At 44.2% G+C, this 21,262-nt stretch overlaps 2 protein-coding genes across 7 annotated transcripts in view; both read right to left on the bottom strand.

Moving 5' to 3' along the window:
- MCCC2 (methylcrotonyl-CoA carboxylase subunit 2) overlaps window positions 1–7,514 on the bottom strand; it is a 48,949-nt gene extending 41,435 nt beyond the window's left edge. The window contains exon 1 of the mRNA XM_064140245.1: window positions 7,311–7,514. Within this exon, the coding sequence (XP_063996315.1) occupies window positions 7,311–7,442 (132 nt within the window). The 5' untranslated portion in view covers window positions 7,443–7,514. The remainder of the gene's footprint in view (window positions 1–7,310) is intronic.
- A 2,342-nt stretch (window positions 7,515–9,856) lies between these two features.
- BDP1 (B double prime 1, subunit of RNA polymerase III transcription initiation factor IIIB) overlaps window positions 9,857–21,262 on the bottom strand; it is a 61,920-nt gene continuing 50,514 nt past the window's right edge. For 5 of the 6 annotated variants that reach the window (XM_064140876.1, XM_064140880.1, XM_064140881.1 and 2 more), the window contains 6 exons: window positions 19,747–19,936; window positions 18,274–18,484; window positions 16,197–16,239; window positions 15,019–15,310; window positions 12,573–12,810; window positions 9,857–12,086 (listed from right to left, as the gene is read on the bottom strand). In XM_064140876.1, coding sequence (XP_063996946.1) covers window positions 11,958–12,086; window positions 12,573–12,810; window positions 15,019–15,310; window positions 16,197–16,239; window positions 18,274–18,484; window positions 19,747–19,936 — 1,103 coding nt within the window. In that variant the 3' untranslated portion in view covers window positions 9,857–11,957. The remainder of the gene's footprint in view (window positions 12,087–12,572; window positions 12,811–15,018; window positions 15,311–16,196; window positions 16,240–18,273; window positions 18,485–19,746; window positions 19,937–21,262) is intronic. The other variant, XM_064140879.1, reaches the window with a different exon arrangement.

Below are 21,262 nucleotides of genomic sequence, written 5' to 3'. Positions count from 1 at the left end.
TTTAATAAACATGTCTCACAAAATCTCTAAGTGCATTAAGGCTGCAAAACATTAAATCCAAATTTAATGTACCAAAGCACAATTAGTCATTTCAGACCCGAGGTGCTATTTCTCAGGTTCTTTTTGTGTGTGGGTTTGTTTGTTTCTTTGTTTGTTACAGGTTTCTTTGCTCTTTCGTTTTAATTTTGAAAAAAAACCCAAAAAAAAACAACAACCAACCCATCATGTGGATTCAAATTAAGTGCTGCTGTGTTTCTTCACAGTATCACAGTATCACCAAGGTTGGAAGAGACCTCACAGATCATCAAGTCCAACCCTTTACCACAGAGCTCAAGGCTAGACCATGGCACCAAGTGCCACGTCCAACCTTGCCTTGAACAGCTCCAGGGACGGTGACTCCACCACCTCCCCGGGCAGCCCATTCCAGTGTCCAATGACTCTCTCAGTGAAGAACTTTCTCCTCACCTCGAGCACAGCTTGAGGCTGTGTCCTCTCGTTCTGGTGCTGGCCACCTGAGAGAAGAGAGCAACCTCCCCCTGGCCACAACCACCCCTCAGGTAGTTGTAGACAGCAATAAGGTCACCCCTGAGCCTCCTCTTCTCCAGGCTAAACAATCCCAGCTCCCTCAGCCTCTCCTCGTAGTGCAAAAAGATGAAAGACCCAGACCCAGCACAATTTGCTGAACACCTTGCTGTTTAGGTAGAGTGTGAAGATAAAGCTTTTAAAAACCAGAAGGTTTGGTCTTCATACCAATATTTCTCTTAGAAAAAAAGGCAAGAAACTCATGGTTTTGAACCTAGTACTGAGCTCATCATTGCTATCAGCATTACCCAAAACTTTGTGCGCTCATTAAATCATTTTTTAAAATATTTCTTAGGGATGAAAAGGTATTAGTGAAGCTTAATTTGCCTTTTTCTCTGAAAAGTCTAACCGTGATAAAAGAACGTAACTGCTGCACATAAAAAAAACCCTCACACAGCCTCGTCTCATTTTCATCTAGATGTTAAGAGACTACTTTGAAAAAGAAAAAACACAACAACCTGGTGAACTCTGTATTTGAACCTCAGCAGTCAGAATTAAGGTTTTCTCTAGAGGCAACAAGTGGTGCAGTTAAGTTTGTTCAGCTCTCAGGCTACTAAAAGGCACCAAGATGCAACGCAGGAAGAAAATAAAAACACAGACATAAGCACAAGTGCCTTGCATCCAAACTGTGTTAGTTGCACTGGAAGACTTTCTAAGGAGTTTTTTTCCCATGCCACAAACTAATACAAAATGGTCTACTGAGAGGTAAAAATAAGCAGCTGAAAACAAGTCTCAGCAATTTTCAGTTCATAGCAGTTGACACCTAAGGTATTTAGAAGCTGTCTGGCATGATCAAGGTGACATACTGAAACACTCCTGTCCAACTCTTGTGCCTCTGTAGGTTCTTTGCAAGGACTCCCCACCTGTGATACCTCCTAACAGGCTGCTCTTGGACCAATTCTGTACCACTCACCTAACAACACCTAACACCTAACACACATCAAGACACCGAGTTCAGAAAATGAAGCCTCTCTGACCTGTGTTGCTACCCTGTGGCCCTCTGACTATCGAGGACACAAGAATTCACCAAATTTCTACATCTCCCTCCCTTGCAAGGCTGCATCAGTGCCTCCACTCCCTTAATCCCCTTTCGATCTATTTCTTCTGCTACTTCAATCCTCCCTGTTCCTGCCCCACCCATTGTGCAGCTCCAACACCCACTTCTTCAACTGCTTTTTTCTCTCCTAACCTGTCAAACCACACTGCAACAGCCTAATGGCAGTTCCACTGCTGCCACAGCATATCAAAAAGCAAGAACAAAAGATGACTTTCATTTTGACTCTGATGCTCCCAGAAACATACAATCAGTTAAACTGGAATAGACCATTCAGATGATCAAGTCCCACTGTAAATCCAGCATTGCCAACCCAGCAACCCACTAAACCTTCAGCACAACAGCCACATGTCTTTTCAACACCTTCCAGAATGGTGATTCCACCACTTCCCTGGGTAGCCTCTTGCAGAGATTAGCCACTCTTTAAGCAAGGAAATAGTTCCTAATGTCCAACCTAAATCTTCCCTGGTGCAACTTGTGGCTGTTTCTCCTCTGTCCTGTCTCATGCTACTTAGAAGAGACTGATGCCTGCCTGGCTCCAGCCTCCTCTCAGGGAGCTCTAGGAACTAATGAGGTCGCTCCTCAGTCTCCTCAAACCTTTGCTCTAAACTCTTCACCAGCTTCATTGCCCTTCTCTGGACACACTTCAGCACCACAACATCCTTCTTTGGGTAAGGGATCAAAACTGAACCCAGGATGTGAGGCGAGGCCTCACCAGTACTGAGCACAGGGGGGCAATCACTGCCCCAGCCCTGGACAGCCTATGGACAGGAACTGTAGCTACACAACCACATGCAGCACTGAAGAGAACAAAAAGACCTTTTAACCTTCCACCGAAGACTCTGCTTACAAGTCAACTTCCCCCCCACACACACACCGTGAAAAATCTGTACAACACCTGTTGTAACTCTGTACTTTCAAATCCCTTCGGTTATCACAACAGACAGTTTTGCTCTGTGTGTGAGTGCTCAATGCGCCCGACTGGCTCCTTCTGCAGCATTACAGAGCAACTATTTCCCCTGCTTCTCTTTGTTCAGACAGCCTGTCTTCTCTAAAGGCAATCAATCACCTCTGGCACAGTACCGAGCTTAAAAACTCACCTTCAACACAAGGGAAAAAAGAAGGAGGGAGGGCAGAGGAACTGCAAAGGGACACAGCAATCACAACCCAGAGTTTGTCTGTTAGATCCCCAATCAACAACTGACTGTAGCTACACTTCAGCTATTTCTACATGGAAAAACTGTGAGAGGATTCTTTAGTTAAGATATACAAAATACAGTAGTCAAATATCTGAGTTACTTAAATTCACTTAATTTCTATCCTTTTCTTTCAGGCCTTAACCAGAACGTGGTACCGCTGTATTTTACAAAGCACTACCAAAAAGCGCCCTGAAGTCTCACTGTAGGGTTCTGGATGCACCCCAAGTGTTAGGTCTAAAATTGTCTGTGGGCTCTTCATTAATTAAGGACACAAAGACTAGAAGTAATGAAAGCTCTTTCTGGAAACTGGCCCTAGCAGCATTAAGCTCTATGAAGTTCAATTATTAAGCATGAGGGCTTCTACTAGTTTTAAAGTACACCCAAGGGGCAAATGGTGAGTAATGGCTTCAAGCCAGAAGCAGCCAGACCTAGATTAGGCCAGGCTGGATGAGGCTCTGAGCAACCTGACCTAGCAGAAAAGTGTCCTTGCTGATGGCAGAGGGGGTGGAACCAGATGATCCTTGAGGTCCCTTCCAGCCCTGACAATTCTATGGTTCTGTGAAGACGACGTTTGCAGTCCACCCATGTCCATAGTAATGTCTGTGTATTGGGACATTATGAAACTCCATCCCTAGAGCTATTCCAGATCAAGTTGTTTGGGGTGCTGAGCAATCTGCTCTAGTTGCAGATGTCCCTGCAGGTGGTTGGACTAGATAACCTTGAAAGGTCCTTTCCAATGCAAGCCATCCCATGGTTAGGATGAAGTTCTTCCCCATGAGGGTAGTAAGGCATTGGAAATGGTTGCCTAGACAAACTGTGGAGGCTTTATGCCTGGAATTGCTCAAAGCCAGACTGGATGAGGCCCTGTGCAACGTGATCTACTAGGCGTCCCATGGCTGGGGGCTTGGAACTGGATTATTTTGATGATCCCTTCCAACCCAAACCACTCTGTAATTCTAAAAACCTACAGGGTAATCCCACAGCTAGTGCACAAGAGAAGTCAATTGCTGCTACACAAGCAAAGCAGTTGTAGGAGCTAATCCCTCCAATCTCACATAGACGTTCCTTTATTTTCCAAAACTTACTCATTTCTCAATTATGCTTTTACCTGTCTGGTTTGAAAGACAGTGACCATGATGAAGGCCAGACAGTCCAGCTGAATCCACAGCCACATAGGCAAACATCAGCTAAGGAAGGCAAGACCTTTCATCAGGTACCATTACAACTTCTTGTGTTTACACTCTTATTCCCTGCATGACTTTTACTTTAGGTGGTCCAGGGTCTATGAGACCTTCATCAGGTATCATTACACCTTCCTTGTGTTTACACTGTCATTCCCTGAATGACTTTTATTTCAGGTGGTTAAGGGTCTGACAGTCTGTCTGTAAAACATTTACAGTGCTCAACAAATTATTTCTAGTAAATACTAACAATATTGGCTACTTTGCCAAGCCCTGCTTCTGACATCAAAAAGCATACACTTGCAATCACGGATTCAGCGACAGCTCAGATGAGCAAACACATTTACTAAAACACCACTCTTTGGAGTTACTTTGGAGTGCAAAGCAGGAATATATGCATGAGGTTGGTATGTGTATATATACAGATACACACACACACATACTGCAGTTTCACCACCATTCTGGTCACCCAACTTTTGTCTCAAAATTTGTTGGGTTTTTTTTTTTTTTTTCAAAAATAAACTGTATTAGGAAAAAATGTCAAGCCCACAAAAAGGTTTGTCAAGCCCTGGAACAGGCTGCTCAGAGAAACTCTGGATTCCCCATCCCTGGAGAGATTGAAATGATGTGTAGACATGACACCTAGTGACATGGTTTAGTGGTGGACTTGGTGGTTTTAGGTTTGTGGCGGATTAAGTGATTTGAAGAATATTTTGCCATCTAAATCACAGAATCACAGAACTGTCACAGGGTTCAACCCCAAAATAGCTCCAGAGGACCCCAAAATGCCTCACGAGGGCATGAAAATGGCCACCAAGACAGCAAAATAGCCCCCCAGAACATAAATTTTCTTTCAACATCCCAAAAATGCTAGTCGGGAACCCTAAAATGTCCCCCAGAACTCCTGTATAGCCCTAGGGGACCCCACCTGCAACTCAAAATGAGTCCCTCAAGATCACAGAATGGCTCTTGCAACTCAAAATGGTCCCTCAAGATCACAGAATGTGCTAGGTTGGAAGGGACCTCTAGAGGTCATCTTGTCCAACATCCCTGCAGTCAACAGGGACATCCCCAACTAAATCAGGTTGCTCAGAGTCCCATCAAGCCTGACCTTAAATGTCTCCAGAGATGGGGTCTCCACCACCTCCCTGGGCAGCCTACTCCAGTGGTCCATCACCTTCACAGAAAAGAACTTCTTCCTGATGTCCGACCTCAATCTGCCCTGTTCTAGTTTCAAACCACTGCTCTTATTCCTACCCCTACAAATCCTTCTAAACAGTCCCCCTCCAGCTCTCCTGTAGGTCCTCTTCAGGTACTGGAAGGCTGCTCTAAGTTCTGCCTGTAGCCTTCTCTTCTCCAGGCTGAGCTGAACAGCCCCAACTCTCTGTCTTCACAGGAGAGGTTCTTCAACTCTCTACTCACAATCACTTTTGTGTCCCTCCTTTGGACCTGCTCCCTCAATTTAGCTGGGGAAGAAAGGAGGAAAAGCTTCGTGTGTGTGTGTGTGTGTGTGTGTTTTAAAGCATCTGAAGGTCGAGAAAGGAGGAAGTGTGGTTTGATTCCAGTCCTGTAGCTGGTTTCTCTGGGTACTTTAAGACACTGAGTGCGCAAAGGCCACAACTCATTGCAACAGGCAAGGATTCACAGCAAGCTTTGTGGCTGGCACACACCTCTGACTTGACAGTCACATTCCACTAGCTGGCATTTCACTGTGGCACGTCTCATCTAGGTTTGGTTTAATGATGCTTTGCTGGTCCTTGATCTTGTCTGCTGATGTGAGGTGCTGCTGTGTGTGGTTATCATGTTTGAGAGAGGAGGGACAGCTTGTGTCAGATGGTTTGCACTGGCCCCTGAGTGTGTGTGCTTTTGGCAGAAGGATGAACTGAAACCTCTCTTTACCTCAAGCCTCAAGATGCCCCACTGGACCCAAAAAAGCTGCCAGGGAACATAAAATAGAAGCTCAGGTCCCCAAACTGCTGGTATCCCCAAACATACCCCAGGGCTTGTGGGGTGGTTTCTTGGTTGTGGCACTTCTGGTACCAGCTGTCCCTGCACCCCCCTTTCAGGATGCATTTTTCCAGAGGTGCTTCTCTTCGTTCCATCCTGTGCAGGGTGGGGCACCCCCGACCCCTGCCCTGCTTCTGTGATCGTCTGTCAACATGGTACTGCTGTTTGCTAAGCACTTTACCTGGCCTGAACTCCTCCTGGTTCTGATCCACACCCAGAACGCTGTTTTCTCTCAGGCTGACTGTATACATTATTTTTACCTTGACCATGACGGTGACAATAACATCACTTTAAAAAATAAAGCCAATCTACACCAGACACAAGTCCTCTTGTCTATGCCACCACAACTGGAATTCCACCCATCCCTCCTGAAAGGCAACTCTGTTGGCATCCTGTTTTCTGGAGGAAACTGTAATACTGCCTCCCTTGCTTCAACTCAGGAATTAATTTGCAATGGTCACAGAATTTCCAACTTTGAAATCTGGTATCGGACACACCACCTTCGAAATACCTATCAGCTGCCTGCCTCCGCTCTGTCAGCATGGCATCGGTCAGCTCTGCAACACTGAAAATGCAGTCGGAGCTGGCATTCTGATAAAATATAATTCATAAGGGGAAAAAAACACACCCAAAAAAAAAAAAAAAAACGAAACAACAAACAAAAATCCGAGCAGCAGACGTTGGTACAAATCCATGCTCTTCTTTATATGGAACCTCCACACTGAGCGCGGACCACACGAACAGAAGGAGGCATTTAAGGCTGAGAGGGAGAGCAGCACCGTAAGACGCGGCCAGTGCCGTGGCGCCCTCGGGCTGAGGGACCGAAGCTCACGACAAGCGAGACGCCAGCTCTTGCATGGCCGCTCTGCACTTTCACACGCGGCCCACGTTCCCTCGCTTTGTTCTTCTCCCGCGGAAGGCGTCGGACAAGGCAACCCCGGGCCCACTGCCACACGCTTCCCCCAGCTCGGCTCCCCGGCTCAGCCCCACGGCTGGGGCCGCCCCTCCATCCCCGGCAGCTCGCTCGCAGCGAAGCCGCGGAAGATGCTCCGCAGGCTGCGGCGGCCAGACGGGCGCTTCGTCACCGGTCCGCAAGGCCGTGCCGCGGCCTGGCTGCGAGGCGGCGAACCCTCGCGTCCCGCAGGTACCCTGGGCTCGGCCCCGGCACCCTCCGCACCGGGAGGCGGCCCCCCGCCTGCTGGAGCCTCCCCCTCGCCACGGCCTGCGGCCCATCAGGCGGAGAGGAAGCTGGGTCCGCCCGGCACGGCCCCGTCCGGCCTGGCCTACCTGGTAGCGTGCGGAGCCCGTGTCGGGCGGCGAACCCACCGCGGCCACCGCCTCGCCGCGGTAGGCGCGGGTGAGCGCCGCGCCGCGGAGCAGCCGCCATGGGCCCGGTACCCCGCGGAGGCCCAGCAGCATGGCAGCCGAGCCCAGGCAAACGTCCCAGGGCTGCCGCGGAGCCGCCGCCGCCGCCACTCCCCCCGCCGCAGCCAATGGGCAGAGCAGGGCCCCAGGCGGTGGGGCCGGAGAGGGACAGTGCGCCCCTGCCCGGGCTCAGCTGTGCCAGTCGCGGGTAGGTGCGGCTTCGGCCCGGCCGGAGCTGCTGCTCCTGGGGCGGCCACTGCCGTGGGAACTAAACTCGTAAAAGGTGAAAGCAGTTCGCTGTCCGGATGGGTATGAGCGCTGCAACGCTGGGTGTACCACGCAGGACCCACAGTCTTCACAGGGCAAGATGGCAGAGTCACAGAAGCGTTTTGGTTGACAACCTTTAAGATCATAGAATCCAGCCGCTAACCCACCCTTGCCCTGACCTCACTTAGCACCCAATCTACACTGCTTTTAAAGGTCCTCTAGAGACGGGGACTCCGCCACTGTCCTGGGCTGCCTGTTTAAGGCCTTGAAAACCCTTCCAGAGAAGAAGTTGTTCCTCATGTCAAACCTAAACAGCCTTTGACACTGTCCCCCACAGCAAACTGCTGGCTAAGCTGTCAGCCCATGGCTTGGATGGCAACACTCTGTGCTGGGTTAGGAACTGGCTGGAGGGCCGAGCCCAGAGAGCGGTGGTGAATGGTGCCACATCCAGCTGGCGGCCAGTCACTAGTGGTGTCCCTCAGGGATCTGTGCTGGGCCCCATCCTCTTTAACATCTTCATAGATGATCTGGATGAGGGCATGGAGTCAGTCATCAGCAAGTTTGCAGATGACACCAAGCTGGGGGCAGATGTGACTGAGTTGGGAGGGCAGAAGGGCTCTGCAGTGGGACCTTGACCACCTGGACAGATGGGCAGAGGCCAATGGGAGGGCGTTCAATAGCTCCAAGTGCAGGGTGCTGCACTTTGGCCACAACAACCCCATGCAGAGATACAGGCTGGGGTCGGAGTGGCTGGAGAGCAGCCAGACAGAGAGGGATCTGGGGGTGCTGATTGATACCCGCCTGAACATGAGCCAGCAGTGTGCCCAGGTGGCCAAGAGAGGCAGTGGCATCCTGGCCTGCATCAGGAATGGTGTGGTCAGCAGGAGCAGGGAGGTCATTCTGCCCCTGTACTCTGCACTGGTTAGACCACACCTTGAGTACTGTGTTCAGTTCTGGGCCCCCCAGTTTAGGAGGGACACTGAGATGCTTGAGCATGTCCAGAGAAGGGCGACGAGGCTGGTGAGAGGCCTTGAGCACAAGCCCTATGAGGAGAGGCTGAGGGAGCTGGGACTGTTTATCCTGGAGAAGAAGAGGCTCAGGGGTGACCTTATTGCTGTCTACAACTACCTGAAGGGTGGTTGTGGCCAGGAGGAGGTTGCTCTCTTCTCTCAGGTGGCCAGCACCAGAACAAGAGGACACAGCCTCAGACTGTGCCAGGGGAGATTTAGGCTTGAGGTGAGGAGAAAGTTCTTCACTGAAAGAGTCATTGGACACTGGAATGGGCTGCCCGGGGAGGTGGTGGAGTCGCCATCTCTGGGGCAGTTCAAGGCAAGGTTGGATGTGGCACTTGGTGCCATGGTCTAGCCTTGAGCTCTGTGGTAAAGGGTTGGACTTGATGATCTGTGAGGTCTCTTCCAACCCTGATGATACTGTGATAAATCTCCCCCGATGCAGCTTGAGGCATGTTACCTGGAAGAGACTAACATGTACCTGACTCAAATCTCCTTTCAGGGAGTCACAGAGATCCAGAAGGCCTCCGCTCAGTCTCCTTTTCTCCAGACTAAACAACCTCAGGTCTGTCAGCTGTCATCACACCATTTGTGCTCCAGACTCCTCACCAGCTTTTCTGCCCTTCTCTGGACCCACTTCAGCACCTCAGTGGCTGGACTAAGGGCCCCAAACCTAAACCTGGTCTACAACTGCCAAGTATATAGGGGGCTTGATCACCTGCCCTGGTCCTGCTGGACACACTGATTCAGGATAATGATAAGAACTCTCCTTGAAAGAATGGTTCCTGCACCACCCAGAACTGCCCCTGCCATTCTTAGAAAGGGGGGGTTGTGTCATTCCCCACAGAACTGGTGTAATGCTGCAGCAATAGTGGTAGGGACTTTTTTTGCATCCTAACCTCTTTGATCCTCCCCTGTGAAAGCTTTGGTCTTCTCCAGCAGTCCAGTTCCGTTTTGTTTTTAAATAAGGCTCTAGTGTTTCCACAGTGATAACATGGGAAACTCACATCCAATAAATCAAGGTCTGTTCTAAAGCAGAATCAAAACTAAACACTGTGCTTTCTCCACACAAGCAGGCATGCCTGTGGCCCAGTGCTGCAGACAGACCTGAAGCCATTAATTCAGCCCATACTTCCATTAAACACTCGTAGCTCTAGTAAGGTAACAACTGCAATAAGAAATGGAAACAGATGCAACAAAAAATAGTTTATTAGTGAAACTTAAGCACAAAGAATAACTACTTCTGGGATAGAAAGCTTACAAGTGAAGATAATACGGTGTCAAACAACTGAAAGCAAAGCAGTGTTGTGCCATGACTTCACTGAAGTGAAGGCTGTGAGATTTCTCCCATTGTGTCTTCTTAAAGCCTTCATCATTATGAAATGCCCATGCACAAAACAGAGTTGTCTTATCTCTATGCACTTTAAGAATCAAACCTCTGACGAGTGTGATTTAGTGTAGGGGAAAAAATGTGTCTAACCCCAATTAATAAGGCAGATAAGGCACCTTAAATCTTAGTAATGAAATTATTTGGGTTTTTTTTTTCCCCCCTTCTTGTCATGAGGATGCAATCCAAAGAAAACATAGGCAACTAAATGTAGAATGGTTATAATCTCAAAGTTCTTAGGGCAATTATTTCACAGCCACTCCAGATAAATGTATTTTTAGCTTCTACCAGTGCAAGTGATTTAAATACACCATGCATATGAGGAACAGAACACTTGCACACAGGAAATAGTATCTACAAGATATACAATACATGGAGCTTCATATATAGATGAATTTATTTCTTAATGTTTACAGTAAGACAGTGTTTAGATAAACATTTCAAGTTATGTGAATTAGGCAAAGCACAAATACTGTGAGCAGAAGCTGTTGTTGGCATTTGGGAGGCTGAGGGGTGGCTGAAGGTGCTAGGACTGTTACTACCTTCTCCAGCTCAAGAAGAGCTGCAAACCACATCTGATTGACAAAAGGCCTGCTAAAGGCATCAGTTTACAGTAACTCCTCTTCATGACAAAAAAAGGTCAAAGGTTCTTTCAGAAGCCTTGTCAAGAACTTCTGAAAATGCAAATATTCTCAAACTTCATCAGTTATTTCAATATTCACCAGATACTTCCAGGAAAATGTTGCTAGGAAATTATTATCCAGTCCAAAGCTGAAGATGGGTTACTTCAGACTATAAACCAACATCACTTAAGCTTTCATAATAATTTGTTTTGCAAAAGTCTTGCACTTAACTGAATTATTGCAATAGCATTAAGAGTAGAAAAAAAAATAGCCTAGTTTAAGTATTAAATCTTTCACTGACTGCTTGACTCCATGACTGCATGAACCTTGTCACCTCATCAAGACAAGCTTCTTGATCAGGCAGGTGAAAGATCAGTGTAATCTACAGATACACCATTTTATAGGAGACATGGAACTTGAGGAAAACTATTAAAACTTAACTGTTTCTAAGCTGCAAGTCCTTAACAACCACATCGTACAGTTCTGGCTTACATTCAATTTCATTGTACTGCTGAAAAGGAAAAGGTAGGGAGTCAGTGATAAAATACCTATACCTGAAACAAAGGAAAATAGATTGTTATCTGTGTCTTAATTTTTAAAAGAAAAGAGCATTTATACTATGAAAACATTAACCAGTTAATCCCACTCCAATAGAACAGTTGGAAAGATTAACACTGTTTTAGTAAATTCTGGTGTTTTTTTGTGGTGTTCTTACTATGTTTTTTAAGAGATAAATCCATTTGGCTTTTCAGAGCAAGATCTTACATAAGTAAAAACTCTTAACAAAATGCAATTTGGAGATAGTAATAAAACACCTGCAGTACTGAACCTATCTATGCATTTACTACACTACTTTCATGATTTGCATCCTGATCTACAGAGATTACACTGTCTATAAAGATGAATTCTTCCTTCTAACATACTAACAGAACACATTTCATACAAAAAAAAAGAAGAACTTGTACAGCCAGTACAAGTGTTAGCATTGCAATTTCAAGGGATACTTGTCACAAGATAAAGCATTTTCTTCATTGTGTTTTTCTGGGAAAGAGTCATGCAGCCTTATTACCAGTGTCTAAACACATGATACATCAGCAGCCTCTAGCCTGGGTCAGTGACATCAGTGTAGTGGTGTAGGTTAGGTCAACATTTTGGAAGTATCCAGGTTGATTTAAAAAAGGAATCTTTATGAGATTAATTAACAACAGCTCAGCTGACAGCAAGTGTGGCACAATAAACACAATAACTTCTAAAGAATACTCTTTTCTTGTTGCATTAGAGTCTAGTCTGAATCATCCACTTCCATAAAGATATCGCTGAAAAAGTACTCCGAGATTTTGATCGCCTCCTCTTCCTTCTCTTCATCTTCCTCACAAAAGGGTGGCATCTCCTGTGGCTTGTTTGTTGGAACCTAAGAGAGAAAGAAAAAAATGCTGCTCTTAATCACATCTGTGCATTTGTGTGTATATATACTTATCACAGAATGGTTTGGGTTGGAAGAGACCTCTAAAGGTCACCTTTGCAGGAAGCAAGGATATCCTCAACTACATCAGGTTGCCCAGAGCCCTGTTGAGCCTCACCTTGAGCACCTTGAGGAATGGGGCCTCAAAACTACCTCCCTGGACGACCCATTCCAGTGTTCCACCACCCTCATGGTAAAAAGGCTGCACTCGAGCTTCCAATTTAGGTAAGAAATTCATACAAAAAAACCCCACAGAAAAAACAGCTTTGTTCCCTTTTAAGTCTCCTAGACTAGCACAAGTCAGGAATTGCTTATGGCAGCAGTTCTCTCTCAAAATAAGAGTACTACAATGCCCATCTACCCGCTCCTGAAATTACTTAATTCACTCCTATTGACATCTCAGAAATGTAAAGGCACTGAAAGCTGAGCACGTACCATATCTGCAGTTTCAGCACCAACCTTCTCATCCTCCATAGACAATGATGCCATTGTAGAAGAAATGGAACACGATTCCTTATCCTGAGTGGATTGAGTGGGATCTTTTGGACTTTCCTTTGGAGAGACAATCTGAGAGCTTTGGGTCTTCTCTGTTTTCCCTTTGATATCTTCTGTGGATTCAGAACTACTTTTTTTGCAAGTTGAAGGTAAAAATTCCAATGATTTTTGGTCACTGCTGTCCAAAACAAAGTCAAGATGTCACAGGACTGCTCCATCAAGGAATGATAGAAATAGTACTACAGGGGTCTATTAATTACACAGCAGAAACACAACTCTATGAACATTTCAAGAGAAAGACCCCAAAAAAGTATTTCTGAGAAAGGCTTTTTGTATTACTGAATATTTTGGCACAAGGTTTTTTTGTAAGTTACCAAGACTCTTGATAACCTCCAGCTCTTGAGAGCAGGCATCTACTATTCACTGCTAAACCAGAAACTTTAACAAGCTACCAGATCTTCAGAGTTTCCAAGAGGAAGAGACACAGACTCCTAAGGGTAAAAATGAAAAGAGCATCTTTGATTTGATGCAGCTGATGGACAAACCCTACCCTGACGTTCAAGGAAGGGACCACAGCAGACTGAGAAGCATGGTTATCTGCTGTGGGATTCAAGCCTATTAACAGCATCATACCTACTACCAGTGAACATATCGAAGTCACAGTGATGAAAGAGGTACAGAGAGTCTCACATCTTCAGGTTTTTCAAAGTTCACAACTTAGGAAGTAAACTTCAAGACAAGGATACAGATGCTAATACACCATTACTCAATTGCTGTGGATGATCTAGTTTTGGTACTCAAACAGAACAAAAAAAAGTAACAGGATTGGAAGAAACCACTGCAACTTCACAGCCAACATCAGTTGGGTGCAAAGGCAATAAAGAGCAGGAACTTAAACATTATAGAAAGTAATGTACACTCAGGAAGTGACAGGCTGGATAGGTGGGTGGACTGGAACCTTGTGAAAGTCAACAAGGACAGGGGTTAAGGGGAATAACCCTCTGCACTAGGGCAGGTTAGGGATGAGACCCCTTACCAGAGAAGGACCTGGTAAGTCCTGGAGGACAAGCTTCTCATAAACCAGCAGTGCAGTCATTTGACTAAGAAGGCCAAAGATCTTCTGGAGTTCATTCAGGGAGGTTCTACTCTGTCCTGGTGAAGCCACATCTGGAGTATTGTGTCCAGTTCTGAGGCTCCAGTTTGAGAGAGACAAGGAACTACTGGAGAGAGTCCAGTGTGGGCTATAAAGTCAACGAGGGTCTGAAGCACCTCTCTGATGCTGAGGAAAGGCTGAGAGACTTGGGGCTGTTTACACTAGAGGAGCACTGTGGCACAGTGGCCACAGACTGGAACCCAAGAGGTTCTATCTGAATACAAGGGAAAACTTCCTTCCTTTTAGAGTGCTGGAACCATTGCCCAGCAAGGTTATGGAGTATCCTTCTCTGGAGAGATTCCAAACCCACCTGAACATTGTGATCCTGGGCAAGCTGCTGTGGGTGGCCCTACTTTAGTGAGGAGTTGAACTGGATGATCTCCAGAGGTCCTTTCCAACCCCCACCATGATGGGATTCTGTGAAAGGTCTATTACAAAAATGCAGATGGACAGATGAAAACAGTGTCCTGCATTCACAGCTTGGTTAGGGCTAATTTCCACAGGAATCAGAGGGGTCATATCTTGGACAGCCAGTGGGATATTTGATGTCATACTGATATCATCCCTACCAGGAGCACAAAGGATCTGGCATTTTTAGTAACATGTTTTGTATGTAATTTCACTAGTGTTATTGTTATTACTGTCACTTCTTCTCTCATCTCAACCTATTTTCTTGTCTGTTATTTCTCCTCCCTATCTCACCAAGGGTGGAGGGAGAGTGAGCAAGAAGCTGCATGGAGCTTGGCTCCTGGCTGAGTCTAAATCATGACAGAGGAATATACACCAGGATTGAAACTCCTCTGGGGAAATGACACAACTTATGTTAGTCCTGAAAATCCAATGTGCCGAGTACCGTACTAGTAACAAATATTACTGACAGGAGGACAAAAATGAAGAAAGTGGATGGGTGTATGTGTCACAAGATAAAGACTAAGCTGAGGAAATTAACAATTATCCTAAATCTGTATCATAGCAAATGGATGCATGTCAGTGTCTAAACAGACATGGCAATGTCCTTTGGTCCAATCTGCTCATTTAATGAGTAAAAGCACAGCATTTGAACCTTTGTAATTTGCTTAAGTAGACAGAACTGTAACTCTCTCAGCCACGTAGGTCACAAATATTAGTACTGCCCTTGCTGTAATGTTAAGTGGAAAAAGGATATAAACACTTCAATACAGAAACAAGACCTGTTTTACAGAAAAGGCTGACAAAATATTGTTGCATAAGTACCTGAGTAATTGAGATTCTGAAGGTAGGCTCACAGTAGGTTCCAACAGTGCAAACTCATGCACATGCTCCTGCTTTCCTTGTCCACTTATTTCTTCTTTGCTCTTAGAGGTTAATCCAGACATCATCACTTCCTTTTCCTGTTTGGATGCTTCATTCTCACGTGATGCTGTTTTCAATGTCTCCGAAGTCTCATCATGTTTTTTTCCAGGCAGTAGTGCCGTAGAGTCAAACAGCAACAGAGAGCTCAGCAGATTTTCCTTTGATAAATCATCAGTATCTTGAAAAGGACTTGCTGAAAAGGTTGAGAGTCATTCAAAAAATTCAGTTAGTTAACCTCAGCGATAATAAAAACAAACCAAAACACGCATCTGGATGTTAAGACAGCCTGCATTGTTACAAGAAAAGGGCTGATTGGTTTTTCGTTTGTTTTGTAAAGTCACTATTGGAAGTTCATGGTCTGCTTCCAAAGTCTTAAAAGATGTTATGGGGATAGCATCTTATAGGGAAAAGATGGACAAGTTGGTAGGAGTGTGATTTTATAACACACTTGTCCTCAGCAGCCCACCACAGAACTTATTCAAGTCATCTAGCTACTTAAGTTTCCCTTTTAAAGCTTTTAACCTGGGCCAAAACAGTTCTCTAAGCCCTTCACAGGCTCAGTAGCACTGGAGATTGCACTGTCAGCAGTTCTATTTTCCCTGATTCTTCTTCACAGGCAAATGAGCCTGTTGAACAACTACATTGTGAATGTGTATATATATTTTTTTTTTTTAAAGGCAAATACAAAACAAAATGAAAATTAAATATGTTATTTTGGCACACTACAGTAAGAAGAGCAGTTAACACTGCTTAAGCACTTCCACTCACTTTCCAGTGAGTGGAAATATCTGCTTAAGTAAATGTATCATGTGAAATACAAAAACCTCCCAAATCAGCTACAGCAAGGTTTTTAGAAGCATTATTAAATTAACATCCAGTTACACAATCCAGCCCATACAGTTCATAGTAGAAAACAAGGAATGGTGTTTTTAGGGTATTAACAAGAAAATATGATTCTACTTTTTATGGTAAATAACCTCATATCGGCCTGTTTAGCACACTGACAGCCAGAATTGAACTAAGATGTATGAAACATTTACACTCTTTATACTTTCTTTGATTAATTTAAGTTTGCCTACCACAAGTTTCGTCTGGAGAATCATCAGATTTTGACGAATAGCCCTGTATTAAAAAATACAAAGAAAAAAAAAGTTATTTTTCTCTCCATAAGAGAGAGAATAAAAACTGAAGTCATAATACACATGTACAATTCTAAGAGCAGGAGGGACACAGAAGTCTGCATCTTCAGCAAAGCATCATCCATCGTTTCACTCATTTCCTGAACTGGTTTTTCTAGGTGTTCTTATGACAGATAGCTCCAGACAAAGATGTCCAGATGAGAGATCAATAAGGAGGAAAATTATTATCCAATCATTCCTAGAAAAGCTCTCTGAATTGTGTGGGGTGTTATCCCCCATTCTCTCACTCAGGTACACTACATAATCTTAGCCTACTCATCAATGGTGGTCACTGCCACAGGCTTGGTCATACTCTAGAGCACAGAGGGAAGCTGGAAACATGGAAGCCAGTTTTGTTTTGCAACTTTGTTTAAACTGATACCTGCTATATTAAAAAAATGGTAGAAACACATCTAACAACATCTTCATGTGACAGACACTGTGAAGAATCACAACATCATTCAGTGAACCTGAGTAGTCTGACAGTCATCCAACCTATATGCAGAAGTTTGCCCTGCTACAGTGTCATTGTTGGAAAAAATGTGGTGGATCAATCAAGAAAGATGTGTTACTGGTCTGCCTTCCAGGAAACCTCACAAAAAACACTTGAGAGCCCACAGATTCTCTGCAATGCAGGCAATGCATCTCTAAGCAAGTGACACCATTGTCCTGGTTTAAGCCAGAACACAACTAATTCCCTGTTCAGGGATTTGACTTCCCTGCTCAGTTTCTGCTCAATGAGGCAGACAGGTTTGCACAGCCAGGGGCTGCTTTTAGCAGTGAGAAAGCTGATGGGGAGAATTCCTGCCCAAGGGTTAGGCTCCAGACCAAGGTCACTGCTTAATCACGTGTGCCACAGCATGGGTGTAGAAAGTAGAAGGTTGCACCCATGAGGAGGAGCAGACAGGGCACCCTGAACTGCCCAACAAGGGCATCCTGTGATAGTTGAAAACTAACATTCTAGCCTGATTCTAAACTACACAGACAGGATAGGAAAATTCCATAAATGTTGAACAGAAAAGACAGTAAAAGATAAATAAAACAGGGGATTGGATATAAAAGAAAAATAATGAGACGTCTGTATCATTCCATTCACTTGCTGGATTATGATCTAATTTGCTGCACAAACTATTCTTCCTTCTTTTTCTCCACTCTGGCTGCTTTTATATGGCTTTGCTGACCTTTGGCTGAGACTCTTGTTACAGCTAAGTAGATAGAAGCAGGCTTTTTCTGTTTTCTCTCTTTCTCCTTTGTATGGGGGTGGGGGAGGGAGAGCTATTTTACTTTTCCCTTTATTGAAGGGAACCTCGTGTTGTTTCTGAATTGTAAGTTTTATATATATGTATATAGTACATATACAGTGTATTTTTCTCCTTTTAGATTTTAGCTTGCTTGTAAGTATAGCTTCATTTTGCTTCCAAAGCTTTAGAGCTAGTCTGGTGATTTACTCTAAAGGTAATTTCAACCCGCCACATATCCTCTGGATGGCACCTTCAGGAAAAAGCTAAGGGATCACCAGGGTCTGGCCTTTTCTTCAATGGCTGATGTCTAAGGAGGACTCTGTTCTCCCCTCAATCTCAATCCAGAAGTTCCAGAATCCAGTTCTTGAATCCTGTTCCAGACTGCCACTGAGCCTAGCCAGAGCAGCCAGTGCCTGCTGCCAGCATCAGTTGTGAGGACAGTAATATCACTGCCATCAGCGGTTGGGTTCCATACTGTTTTTTCTCCATTTTACTGTTCTTCTTTCCATCCCAGAAGGTTTAGTTTCTTTCCCAACCTATCAGTCGCTCTCCCTTATCCCCATTCTCTTCCCTTTGGGAAGGAAGAAAGGTTCATAGAGGGCATCTGTCACTCATTTAGTGGCCAGCCTAGCCCTGAACCTGGACACCACTAAACAATAAACATCATTAAAATATTCTGTTACGTATTATGTATCTTTGCAATGCTTAAAGACTTACTTACCCAATTACCATCTCACCTTATAAATGGTATCCAAGTTACCTTCTGCTCCAGCACCAGACAGAGTCCTTTTGGCAGGAGGAGAATCAATGTCTTCATAGGAAGATGACCTTTTCTGAATTGCCTGCAAATCTAGAAAGGCCTCTGATGGTGTACTCTCCAGTTTGGCTTCCGCATAGCTGCGCGACGGTTCAGCAAATTCATCATCATCAGTTGCCAAGGATCCGCTGCTGTTTTTACATAAAGTCATTACTGTGACTGTACATGAAGCCAAAATTTACTTTGTTTTTTTTTCTCTACAGAAATTACACATGGATCTATACTGACATTCCTTGCTTTGTGTTACTATTAACTTCAGATGTACTGTTTACTACCAAGAAACGTTTTGCTGTGCTGTCTTGAGTTGGAGAATGGAGTTTCTCTGACCATAATTACTTTAGAAGCTGTTCAATGTAAAAATATGGTAACAAATTAATGACCCCAGCAAATCCTAAAATACAGTATAATTCATATCCACCCTCCTTACCACCACATGATGATCTCAAAAGGCAGCAAGACATCTAGGGGTGCAGCAGAGACTAGGGAAATAGAGTACAGCAGTATGGGAACATTCTGCTTAGTTCCACAGGAGTTAGAATACTTATGTTGCATGGCTTAATTCTACTCAGAGGAATATCTAATGGCATGACATAAATACCTGTGGTCACCTGGCAAGGTCCCCCACAATGATGTGGAATATCCTCATACTTCCAGTTATGATCTGACAACTTACAACAATATAGCAACAGGATTTTTTACAAAGTTGCAAAACACACTATTCTTCAGAATGTGTTTTTTTTTTTACTCTTTCACATTGGGTTTTTTCCTCCTAAACTGACCAGGAGATGTAATTCAACTGTAACGCTGAAGTACCAGTTTGGTGACACTGCACTGAGGAGTACTCTTGTAGAAGAAACTCAACCCCTTTGTACCACAGTACTGCAAAGCAACTGTTACTCTGCTCAGCAATTAACTTGGTTGTAATTTTTTTCCAGCAAAAACTTGCCTTGCCCAGAAAGCTCATGGAGTCTCCATTCCTGGAGGGGTTCAGAAAAAGAGTATGCGTGTCATTTTGGCACATGGTCTAGTGTGGTCATGGGAGTGTTGGGTAGAAGGTTGGACTTTATCTGGGAGATCTTTTCCAACCTTTATGATGCTACAATTCAGCTTTTCTGCCTTTTTAACATGTCACAAACCCAGAAGAATGGTATCCAAATTCATGTCCACTGTGCACCATGCTCTACAGAGGACAATCTACACTAAAAAAATGGGAGATCAACTAATAAACAGCTACTTTATGAAACCCTTTTCACTTCTTAATTCTCTGACCACTGTGCTAAAATGATTTCCTCTTACATTTCTTCTTTTCATAAGTGTTAATCTGTAAAGCACCTTCAGGCAACAAGCAATCTTCATGAAAATTGTTTCAGATCAAAAAAAAGAAAGCATTTACCTCTTCACTTCAGTTGCTACTGATTCCCTTGTTTTTATTGGCTTGATAATTATTGGGGCTGGTAGATATTCTTCTGGAATGTCTTCCAACAAAGGAGATGCATCCAAGCCTTTTGAGTAATTTGAGATACCCACTAGTGTTAAGATGAATGACTGTTCCTCCTCCAGACATTTATGATCATCCTTTCCTACTACAATTTTTCAAGAGAAATAAAGAAATAAGAGAAATCCATTACTCAAGCTTGAAATGATATTGTTCTCTTCATGCCCTCCCTACCCTGAGCAATTAAATTTTAGGCAGTCATTTCTCCATGGGAAAAAGGCACTGAGGATATTCTTGAGACAATATTTCTTCTTAGATGAGTTACACATCATCAACCCCTGGAGCCTCTTCACTGATTACCACTCAGAATAAAGAATACTGAAAATGCCTAGTAGGGATGGAGCTTTCTTAAGTGGTTTTCTAGCTTTAAAGAACAATTTACAGTTTAATTAAACTTTTGTAATGCTGGTCAAATGGCCCTCTGCATTTAATTACAACTGTCAGGTATTAAGAGTTACTCAAATTGGCAGGAGCCTGATCTTTTGACAAGAAACACAAGGATTCTTCCTCTCACTTCAGACTTGCAGGAAACAACCACAGAAGTATGGTCTTGAATTTCATGAATGAAAAATCAAACAACGTGGACAACAGATGGACATTAATAGATAACTGCCAACTGCCATCTGTTAGAATCAGTTAAGGAGAGAGTATTTGTAAGGTTTTCAGAAGATGGAAAGCAGTGGTGCTGCTCCATACTTAAAAACAACTCTCATTCTTGATGACATAAAGCTATTGCTATTCCAACCTCAACTTGCTTTGGTTCTTTATTTAATTAAAGATGATTTAAGATTCTTCATCCCAAGACCCTTGCAGTAACAGAGCACAATGACATGAATCTAAACTATTAGCCATATCTTTTGCAAATGCTCAGAGGTTACAACTTTGGACTGTTTCCATGTAAACTAAGCATTCTGGGCTTCTGAAATGCTGACCTTCCCATACCTTGAACAAGTAGTGGCTCCAAGCTAACTCCATTTCAATTTGTTTTAGGGAAAAACAGTCATCTACTTCACACCCTAATCAGTTAACTGCTGCAAATAATCACATTAGCTCCTAAGGAAGGAGATATCATTGTCTTTTTTCCTTTTCCCCCCTTCTTCTTTCTCTACTCCACACTTACACAGTCAAGCCCTCCTACTCTCACTAACACCAGCATTCACTCAACTTCAAGTGATGATAGCTCTAAGTCAGTGGAAAACTACGCAGGTTCTCTCCTTCTGTCATGTTCAGCTGTTGATGAATAAGTGAGTCAGAGGCTCATAAAGGACTCTAACAAATGTGAAACCTGGCATAAGGTAAGCATTCAGAGGCTCACAGCAGGGAGGAGGAAGCAAGATATATCACTTCCACTGGTACTTAAACTTAATGTAAGTGCCATTCAAAAAGTTCTAGTCTAGTTTATGTTAAAGAAATG

The sequence above is a fragment of the Pogoniulus pusillus genome, chromosome Z (assembly GCF_015220805.1).
Source record: "Pogoniulus pusillus isolate bPogPus1 chromosome Z, bPogPus1.pri, whole genome shotgun sequence".
Classification (NCBI taxonomy): Eukaryota; Metazoa; Chordata; class Aves; order Piciformes; family Lybiidae; genus Pogoniulus; species Pogoniulus pusillus.
This window is presented reverse-complemented; position numbering and strand designations above follow the sequence as displayed.